The following is a 10,861-nucleotide window of genomic DNA, read 5'->3' as shown; positions in this document are numbered from 1 at the left end:
AATCTACAGCGCCCTCAATCGCAAGGCTCTCCAGAGGATGGTGCGGTCTGCACAACACATTACCGGGGGCAAACTGCCTGCCCTCCAGGACACCTACAGCACTCGATGTCACAGGAATGCCCCAAAAATTCAAGGACAGCAACCACCCGAGCCACTGCCTGTTCACCACGCTATCATCAAGAAGGCGAGGTCAGTACAGGTGGATCAAAGCTGGGACCAAGAGACTGACAAACAGCTTCTATCTCATGGCCATCAGACTGCTGAACAGTGTTCACTGACTCAGAGAGGCTGCTGCTAACATAGAGACTCAAATCAATGGCCACATTAAAAAATGGATCACCAGTCACTTTAAACAATTTAATAATGTTTACATATCTTCTATTATCATCTCATATGTCTATACTGCCTCTGCCGCTCAGCCATCGCTCATCCATATATTTATAATTACATAGTCATATTCCATCCCTTTAGATTTGTGTGTATTAGGTAGTTGTTGGTGATATTGTTAGATTACTTGTTAGATATTACTGCACTGTCGGAACTAGCACAAGCATTTCGCTACACTCGCATTTAACATCTGCTAGCCACTTGTATGTGACCAAAAACTTGACCTAAAATGTCATTTGATTTGATTTAAATTACACAATTTCTGATATTTCTCATGCCTTTTATTTTCTTGCAGAAGTAAAAACAGGAAATGCATCACTCTACTGCCATTCATTCCAAATAGACTGGTTTGGATTTCTTTCTAACGAAAATAGCTGCCATTATCACTCCATTCTATAACTTTGAGTGATTATGACATAGCCCCTTTAGTAATTTAATAGGATCTCTATGTAGTCGACCACCAGACGACGGGCAGATGAACTGTCTTTCTCTGTGTGTGTGTGTTGTATGTCGAATGGAGAGAGCACTACTTTCCTCTTCACAAAACATTGATGAATTAGAGTACCATTGTTGTAGTGTTGCATCTCGTTGTATGACACCACATTCTTTACATCAGCTCTGCTGTCTGGGTACCTCCATGAGCTCTACCACTGTCCTGTCCACCACAGATTAAGATTTCTACATGGCCATTTGGGGCTTCTTTATGCTCCACCTGCCACACAGTGATGATTTCTCTGTTATCTCATCCCAGCTAAGGAGGCCAATGGAAATGTATTTTTTCTTCCATGCTTTTTTCTGTATCGTTATATCAAGGCAAGACATTGCCTTTTACTTCAGGTCCCACATCCCATGGGATATAAAACACACCATCTCATGGTCTTACTGCTTTAACGCAGCTCGTCAATACTGCTCCTTCACAGGTCATTAACATACGGCTTTTACACAGCCATACACTATGCTGTATAGCACATAACACTGCTAAGCAGGGCATTAACATGGACCACCATAAAGAGAGAGCGTGTATCACCTCTACCAGTAGTGCTGGCAACAGACAGAGACTGGTGCTACTGCACTGTAGAACATCCTCTTCCATATCTGCTCCCCATTACATTCAGCTAGCTGCAGTCTGTTTATTTTCTATTGTCCATGATCCCTCTCTTTTCCACTGTCTAGCATTTAGCATCACTCAGGCCGTTGGTTAGAGTTGCTGTGATGTAGATAAGGCCTCTCATCCCTGACTGATATAAACCAGGCCGTTAGCTAGCAGCGCTGCTGTTGAATGATGCCGTGCTACAGATGAATAATTTAGTTACCATTAGTATGCGCAGTGTCACAGGTCTCTATCTCTCTCCGCCTTTATGACAGCCTGCCTGATGTCGCCTCTTGTCAGGTTAACAACCGTGACCCATGGACCCGCAGTCCACCTACACCAACCATTACTGTGTGACAATAGGGTGTGTGAGTGTGACGTGTGTGAGAGTGTGCATGTGGTGTGTGTTTGTGCGTGCATACCTGCAAACCTATCGTTAGTGGTCTGAGTGAATTGGATAAACTACTGTGATACATCCAGGTGCCTCCAGAGGTGTTAGCCTATCATGTTGTATGAGCTTTTATCACCAATCACCTCTGCTGATGACACACAGAGTAATTATCAGGCTGACATGTAGCACTTAAAAGCTGACACTAACAGGTGCTGAGCCAGGGAGGCTTGCTCTCTCTAATGCTACATGTGGCGGCAATCTGCTTTTAATAGTGCAAACATAGAGGACGTATGAATAGACGTGTTGCCATGACTCTTGCCCACTGGGCTGCATGTATTCAATGAGTCTACTCTTGGACTACAACAATAATGTATTCTGATTGCCAACAGTAGTAGTCTGTTGAATGTGGCACTTGATAATCAACTGTATAATAATACTCATTGCGGAGTGATTGACTTGTGCTCAGCCACTCTCTCCTTGCAACATGATGCAGGCAAATTATGAGAAAATCAACTGCTGCAATAGGGTGAAGGCAGAGGTTGAATATGAGTACAGGCAGAGAGAGAGAGGTAGAGAGAAGGAAAGAGAGAGACAGACATACAGTTATAGGAACTTAATTTGATCCAGTTTGCAACAGCAGGATAATAATTCTGCAGTAACAGGAAATGTGAAATATTATGTGGATTATAATTAATGGAGATTCTTTTTGTAGGCTTTGATACATTGTTTATTTGGGCAAAACTGGAAATGGAAAATGGAAATTACAAAATTACAAAGCCTTTTGTAATACAAGTTTGCATTTCTTGTTCTGCAGTACAAGTCTCAGAAACAAAAGAGTGATCAAATTAATATCCTAAATCTGTACAGACAGCCAGACATACTGACATACAGGCAGACTAGGTCTATAGAAATAGGCTGTTCCAGTGTTCTGGGTGCATATGTGGATAGGTAACTAACTTGATGATGTCACAATGCCCCTTTACCAGGGATGGAGCTCTAGTTGTTATAAGGGAACATTATGAGGTAACATGTTGCCACGGAAACACACTTATGTCATAATCTCAGACCACATTAAAACGGTCAGACAAGCTCAGGTAGAGCGCATTAGCTACATTCGAACGATCTCTCAACCTACAACTGATTTGATTGATTACAACAGTACACTACCTTGTCGTGACATGGGTCAGAGACTAAGTGACCCTGTCCCTGAGGTATCCCATAGGGAGAAACCAAAGGAGACACAGGAACATAAAGATAAACCCAAGGAGAAGAGGATCCCTCAAGCCCTGACCTTTCTTCAGCTGTTTACACTGCTGAACTGCGTCAAGGTGAAGAAAACACCCTTTGATCCCTCCCAGAGTGGTGATGGGAGAAAGGGAACAACGATAAACTATACAAACAACAATAATGACTCTGATACTGGTGAGTGTTAGGAGGTGTATATTGATTAGTGCTGCTACATTGTACAATTATCTAGGCTTCACTTGGAAAAAAACAGGTCATGTGTCTTAGAAATGTTTCACTTACAGGCTTGGACTACTCTGCAGGTGACGTGAAAAGGATCAAGGACAAGAGTAAAGGAAAGGTTGGGGGAGAGAAACATAGCATTGAATCTCAGGACCACAAATGCAGAACGACACAGGAAAAAGAAAAAGACATTAAACAAAGACCTAACTCGGTAAGACATCCAAACTTGCTTATAAATGAGTATTAACCAATGCCCAAGGATCACTGACAGCACTAACCCTAGTTATTATGGGGTAACATTTTGACATGGAAACACACTTAGGAAATAATATTTGTTGCCAATCAAGCTAGAGCTCATTGGCTATGTATATTCAACATTGATATTGTAGTTTGAAATGTCAGTAGATTTCTAACTGATGTACTTACTGATTGCGACACTGAGGTCTCCCCTGAGGAGCAAGCAAAGAAGACCCAGCAGAAAGAGAAGAAGAAGAGCATCCATCCAGCTGTGGCGGCCCTGCAGCTGTTCACTCTCTTCTGCTGTGGTGGGAAAGTCAAGCCGAGGAAGTCTCGTCCCTCTCAGAACAGACAGAGTAGAAAGGACCAGGACAAAGATAATGCATCTGATACTGGTGAGTGTTATGGGGTGTCTGCTGATTAGATATAGAATGAGATTGGCTCCACTTGGAAGAAAGTGTCTTCAAAATCAAAATGTCTAATCTACACAGGTTCAGACTTGTCTGGAGGTGATGTTACAACCAAAAGGGTCAAGGACAAGATTAATGGAAAGGTGGGGAGGGAGAAAGAAAGGACTGAAGTTCAGCTGTTGAAATCTTCTCAGGAACACGAACCCGTAAGTACAACACCAGAAACAGACAAGGGAACTAATTCAGGACAAAGACCTAACACTGTGAGACAACCAAAAATGCTGTATTGTATTTTATTGTGAGCAAAATATCTTTCTGATTATGCTGTGTTATCATTGGGTGTTACAATTGTGTTGTGCAGGAAAATCGAAGGACACGCCAGCAAGTGAAGACCCCTGTGGAGGAAATTAACATAAGACCTGACTCTCTGACTCTACCACGTGCCCACGTAAGTTACTGAAACCTAAATTACTATACGGACAGACAGAGATTCAAACATCTAGACAATTTCCCCTCTGACCTCAACCTAACCACCCTTTTCCTCCGGGTAGAGCTCCCTCTCTCAGTTTTCCCTGGCTCGGAACAAGGCCATCTTCCCGCTGGAGTGGCAGCTACCCGGAGTCCCTCTGACCACCTCGTCTATGGCAACTAGGACAGAGAGAACGCCATCCTCTACCAACACTTTGACACATGCGCAGATGGAAACACAGACATCAGATATGAACACAGACACACGGACCACTTCTACCTCTCAGAGCCCGATCTCAATGGTCTCATCGGAGACCATGATAGATCTTCACACGTCAGACTCCATTACCCAGACCTCCACTCTTGACATGGCACTGACCCCTGAGAGCACTAAGGACATGATCACTACTGATGAGGATGTGAAGGATGACTCTGCTAAAGATTTGATCTCCACCCTAACAGACACCTCTATGAAGAAATCCATCAGTGAGACCAGCCTGGAAGACCTCATCGCTGAGAATGAAGATGAAGATGAGCTGAAGGATATGGCTGCCTCCGCTACCCCTGCTACTGATAATGCCAGTGAGGATGCAATGCTGCTGGAGATTGCAGCACTTTTTGACTGATGGAGACCGAGCTGCCTCTGCATCTCTGAAGAGCCAATAGGCCTAATGAACATTTCAATGTAGCAAAAGCTAAACTTTGATCAATTAATAAAGCATATTTTCTGCAGCAAATTTCCACTACTGTTGATATGTGACACAGCATGTTTAGATTAGACCTATTTGTTTGAATTCACCAAAAATAATAAATATTACTGCCAAGGGAACAATCAAACTACTACAGGTAGGGGAGAGTGAATATATCAGCATAGAGTTCATTTGGACAATAATGATCCATAAGCATATTGCATTCTGTAATGTATGAAATAACATTCACCCACAGCGAATACAAATCAGACGTGTTCTATTTTCTCCCTCTGTCCTTCCCTCCCACATCCTGATGAGGTTTAGATCGTCATGTTATCCAGCCCTTAAACTGTTTAGCATTTTAATAACACCTCACAAACTCAGGGCCTAATTACCTTTGTTACACATGCATCAAATAGAGTCCTCCTGTCACCACATATCTGAGCCACCTGAAGATGCTTTGTTACTGGTGGGTTTCCAACAGATTACAGGGAGATTGGTTAAGTAAGTCAACCTAAATAAGGATGGTGGGAACATCATCATACTACAGCACATCATTCTCTTTGCCTGTATTACAGGAGGGGAGGATATATTGGTGTCATCAGAGTAATTGATTAGCACACATACTGTATGTGTCATTTAATCACCTTGAATGGTGACAGAATAGAGAGCTTTGAAACTATTGAATTAAGTATTAAAATACCAGGTGAAAAATGCTCCGTTAGAAAATCATTTTGAGAATTTAGGTATTTTATGAATTGTCACAGGGAAGATTTAGTTCAAACTGCACTTTTTTGTCTCTGTCATGCCTGTGGTCTGCATAGATAATGAGCTGAGAGAAGCAGTAGTAGCAGCACATCGTTTACGGCTACAGCCAAGCTGTCCCTCACCTGAGAAACCCCCTAGTTGTACATGAGTGCACTCTCCACAATAAAGATCAGCCTGACATCAACATGCTGTTGACAAAGTAGACTTGGAACTAAATCTACATAACATAGATACTGTACATGTATGAAATTAAGCATGATGTTTTTGAGGATTGTTAATCTAGAAAAGATGCAGAACATATTAACTCTGAAAGGGGAGGGAGAGAAGAGAGGGGGATGACTGGGAGAATATAGAGGAGAGACAGTAGGAGGGATGGTGAGATGTATCCATCTATGAATTCAAATATTAATCTACCCAATAAGGAGATCAAAGTGTCTGTCACCCAGATGTACACACAGACATGCACGTACACACAGACATGCACGTACACACACCTACACACACAAAAACACACACACACTCACACCCGCTCCTCTATCCACATGAAGTGGTCAGGGCATCACAGTGATCTAGTTACAAGGACATTGAGAGAAGCCATTTCTTTCCTCTAGAGACTGTAACATTGATGAGGTCTCCAACAAGAAGTGGCCAGTCTATCCTCAGGGGGATACTACTGACAACACATTGAAAATGGGTGTGGTTATATCCTGCCTGTTTGGCCCTGTCCGGGGTATCGTAGGATGGGGCCACATTGTCTCCTGACCCCTCCTGTCTCAGCCTCCAGTATTTATGCTGCAGTAGAGTATGTGTCGGGGGGCTAGGGTCAGTCTGTCAGTCTGTTATATCTGGAGTATTTCTCCTGTCTTATCCGGCGTCCTATGTGAATTTAAGTAAGCTCTCTCTAATTCTCTCTCTCTCTTTCTTTCATTCTTTCTCTTTCTTTCTTTCTATCTTTCTTTCTGTCTTTCTTTCTTTCTTTCTCTTGGAACCCTGACCTGTTCACCATACATGCTACTTTTCCCAGACCTTCTGTTTTCAACTCTCTAGAGACAGCAGGAGCAGTAGAGATACTCTGAATGATCAGCTATGAAAAGCTAACTGACATTTACTCCTGAGGTTCTGACCTGTTGCACCCTCGACAACTACTGTGATTATTATTATTTGACCTTGCTGGTCATTGTCACGACTTCCGCCGAAGTCGGCTCCTCTCCTTGTTCGGGCGGCGTTCAGCGATGGACATCACCGGCTTTCTAGCCATCACCGCTCCATTTTTCAGATATCAATTTGTTTTGTCTTGTCCCATACACATGTTTGGTATTGTTTTTATGTGCCTTGACTTTGCCTCCCTTACACACCTTTGACAGAATTACACACCAAACCATGGAGTCAGCAGGAGCAGGTACCCCGGTTAGAGGAGTCCAGGAGCGCGTCCAGGAGAGCGACAAGGAACATTCGGCAATGTTAAGTCAACTTGGTGCCATGATGGATCGCGTTTTTCAAACCATGGACCGTTGGGAGAGACAGGGATTCTCTCCAGCACCTCAACCAGTACAAACGGGATTTCCTCCACCCGTCCCGTCCGGAGAGAATTCCAGTGGGATGCCTGGAGTATGATGGGATGGCAGCAAAGTGCCAGGGATTCCTGTTTCAACTGGACGTCTATCTGGCCATCGTGCAACCAGCTCCCTCAGGAAGGGAGAGAGTAGCTGCCCTCATTTCCTGTCTCACAGGAGCGCTGGAGTGGGCAAACACCGTGTGGAGAGAGGAGGACGCGGCGTTGGACCAGTTCGAGTAGTTCACCCGTCGCTTCCGGGCCATCTTCGACCATCCACTCGAAGGTAGAGCGGCGGGAGAAAGTCTCTTCCATTTGAGGCAGGGGACGAGGAGCGCCGAGGAATTCGCTCTGGAATTCCGGACCTTGGCTGGCGGAGCAGGCTGGAACGCAAGGCCCTCATCGACCACTATCGATGCAACCTACGAGAGGATGTCCGACGTGAGCTGGCCTGCAGGAATGCCACCATCTCCTTTGACCAACTGGTGGATTTGTCCATCTGGTATGATATCCTGCTGGTCACCTGCGGACATCCAGAGGACACACTCTGCGTGCCGTGTTGGTTCCTCTGGGAGTCGAGGCAACAGACAGGGCACTCTGGTGTCACCCCAGGTGAGTTCGCACCACACTCATCCAGAATCCTCTGTTGATCAACTGTTTGTGCCTATTTGTTTCCCTGAATTTTCTCCACATTCCCAGCATAAGGCGCTCGTCGATTCAGGCGCAGCTGGGAATTTTATCGACAGAGCTTTAGCCAATAGTTTAGGGATCCCGATACGTCTCCTGGCAGATGCTGTGCTTCCCAGGAGTCATGTGTATCCCCTGTAGCAAGCGGAGACGGTGGCTATGGATACATATGTCTCTGAATCGCTGCGTCACCCGCCTCCTCAAGTTAATTTTTTGTGAAGAAGATGGATAGGGGTTTACGCCCGTGCATTGACTAAAGAGGACTCAATCAAATCACGGATCCCTCTTTGGCATTCATTGTGGAGGTGGACGCGTCCGAGGCTGGGGTAGGAGGCGTGCTCTCACAGCGCTCTTGTACGCCACCGAAACTCCGCCCCTGTGCTTTCTTCTCGAAGAAGCTCAGCCCAGCAGAGCTTAACCGCGAGTTGTTGGCTGCGGTTAAAGCGTTGAAGGTGTGGAGACATTGGCTTGAGGGGGCTAAACACCCTTTCCTCATCTGGACAGACCACCGCAACCTGGAGTACATCCAGGCAGCGAGGAGACTGAATCCCCATCAGGCAAGGTGGGCCATGTTCTTTACCCGCTTTGTGTTTACCCTATCCTACAGACCAGGTTCCCAGAATAAGACGGCAGACGCACTGTTCCGGTTGTGTGATACAGAGGAGCGGCCCATGGATCAGACTCCCATACCCCCGGCCTCCTTCCTGGTAGCGCTGGTCGTGTGGGAGCTGGATGTGGAAATTGAGCAGGCTTTGCGTGCATAGCCCGCCCCCCTCCAGTGCCCCGTTGGGCGTATGTACGTTCCGTCAGCTGTCCGTGACCAGTTGATCTATTGGGCCCACACATCCCTGACGGTGCTCTGTCTGACTGGAAAGTACTGATGGCCCACCTTGGCAAAAGACGTGAGGGCTTATGTTTCCTCCTGCTCGTTGTGTGCCCAGTATAAGGCTCAAAGACACATGCCCAGAGGTAAGTTAATCCCTTACCCGTTCCACAACAACCTTGGTCACATCTGTCAGTGGATATCCTAACAGATCTTTCTCTTTCACAGAGAAACACTATGATCCTGGTCGTTGTGGATCGTTTTTCTAAGTCCTGTCATCTCCTCCCTCCTCCCTCCCTCTGCCCGGTCATCCTATGGCCCTGCAGACTGCGGAAGCCCTGTTGACTCACGTCTTCCGGCACTACGGGGTGCCTGAGGATATAGTGTCGGATCGGGGTCCCCAGTTCAAGAGTTTGGAAGGCGTTCATGGAATGTCTGGGGTTCTCGATCAGCCTTACCTTAGGTTTTCACCTCGAGAGTAACGGGCAGGTAGAGTGAGTCAACCAGGATGTGGGCAAGTTTCTGCGGTCTTATTGCCAGGACCGGCTGGGTGAGTGGGCTGCGTTCGTGCACTGGGCCGAAATGTCACAGAACTTGCTTCGCCACTCCTCCACTAACCTCTCCCCCTTTCAGTGCGTATTTGGATACCAGCTGGTTCTGGCGCAATGGCATCAGGGTCAGACCGAAGCTCCTGCGGTGGATGACTGGTTTAGGCGCGCGGAGGAGACATGGGAGGCCACCCGTGTACACCTCCAGCGAACCGCGTGCTGCCAAATAACCAGAGTGGACCATCACAGCAGTGAGACCGGGTCTGGCTCTCGACCCGTAACCTGCCCGTAATGTTCTGACCTTAGTTCTTTTGTTATGTCTTTGTTTTAGTATGGTCAGGGCGTGAATTGGGTGGGTTGTCTATGTTTCCTTTTCTATGATTTGGAATTTCTGTGTTTGGCCCGGGAATGGTTCTCAATCAGAGGCAGCTGTCATTCGTTGTCCCTGATTGAGAACCATACTTAGGTAGCCTGGTTTCACTTTTGAGTGGTGAGTGATTGTTTCCTGTGTCTGTGTTTGTACCATACGGGACAGTTTCGATTTTCGTTTGTTCATTCACGTTGTTATTTTGTATTTTTATAGTGTTCAGTTTTATATATTAAAATGGACACTTACCACGCTGCACATTGGTCCGACATCTCTTACTCCTCGTCAGAAGAAGAGGAGAGTCGTTACACTGCCCCTCCGACTGCCCTGCCGGAAGCTGGGTCCGCGGTTTGTGGGGCCCTTTAAAGTCCTGAGGAGGGTGAATGAGGTATGTTACAGATTACAGCTTGCCTCTGATTATCGTATTAACCCCTCGTTCCATGTGTCTCTCCTCAGGCCGGTGGTGGATGGTCCGCTCCAGGAATCTGAGGTGTGGGAGGTCCCTCCACCCCCTTTGGACATGGCGGGGGCCCCAGTGTACATCGTTCGTTCCATCCTAGATTCGAGGCGTCGGGCGCGGTGTCTTCAGTACCCCGTGGAATGGGAGGGGTAGGGTCTGGAGGAGAGGTGCTGTGTTCCGGTTTTGGATCCTGAACTGCTGCGGGAGTTTCACCGTCGCCGGATCGCCCTTCACTTCGCCCTCCGGGTCGTCCTCGAAGCTGGTGTCGGCGTGCCACTGGAGCTTCGCGTCAAGGGCGGAGTCACAGGCTTTTTAGCAATCAACTCTCCATTTTTCATATATCCATTTGTTTTGCCCTCTTTTTCCCATGATGTCTTTGTGTGTAATTGTGTGTTTGGTATTGTGGATTATTGTCGGGCGCTTTACTTATGTCATGTTCCGTGTCTTTGGCACGTTATTGTTTTTATGTGCTATGTATTTTGGAAAGGAATTAAAGTGTGCCTGTTAACTATAATCT

The 10,861-nt window shown here is 46.3% G+C and overlaps 1 protein-coding gene across 2 annotated transcripts; it reads left to right on the top strand.

Moving 5' to 3' along the window:
* Positions 1–216: 216 nt before the first annotated feature.
* On the top strand, positions 217–5,193 carry LOC116374876 (uncharacterized). 2 transcript variants are annotated; one of them, XM_031831057.1, is made up of 6 exons: positions 217–3,290; positions 3,416–3,546; positions 3,778–3,967; positions 4,064–4,188; positions 4,344–4,430; positions 4,534–5,193. In XM_031831057.1, exons 1-6 carry the CDS (start codon positions 2,897–2,899, stop codon positions 5,074–5,076), a joined length of 1,470 nt encoding a protein of 489 aa, XP_031686917.1. In that variant the 5' UTR covers positions 217–2,896; the 3' UTR covers positions 5,077–5,193. The 2 variants fall into 2 exon arrangements, with proteins under 2 accessions (XP_031686917.1, XP_031686916.1); XM_031831056.1 differs by having other exon boundaries at positions 218–3,290; positions 3,398–3,546.
* The last annotated feature ends 5,668 nt before the right edge of the window (positions 5,194–10,861 follow it).

This window comes from Oncorhynchus kisutch, linkage group LG8 (genome assembly GCF_002021735.2).
Source record: "Oncorhynchus kisutch isolate 150728-3 linkage group LG8, Okis_V2, whole genome shotgun sequence".
NCBI classification, from domain to species: domain Eukaryota; kingdom Metazoa; phylum Chordata; class Actinopteri; order Salmoniformes; family Salmonidae; genus Oncorhynchus; species Oncorhynchus kisutch.
The sequence above is the reverse complement of the archived record's forward strand: the minus strand, read 5'-3'. Positions and strand labels throughout refer to the sequence as shown.

Coding starts and splice junctions, on each gene's coding strand:
- LOC116374876 (XM_031831056.1), top strand. CDS start 2,897: ATGTTGCCACGGAAACACACTTATGTCATAATCTCAGACCACATTAAA. Junction 3,547..3,777: donor TTAAACAAAGACCTAACTCG/GTAAGACATCCA, acceptor TGCGACACTGAG/GTCTCCCCTGAGGAGCAAGC. Junction 3,968..4,063: donor AGATAATGCATCTGATACTG/GTGAGTGTTATG, acceptor TAATCTACACAG/GTTCAGACTTGTCTGGAGGT.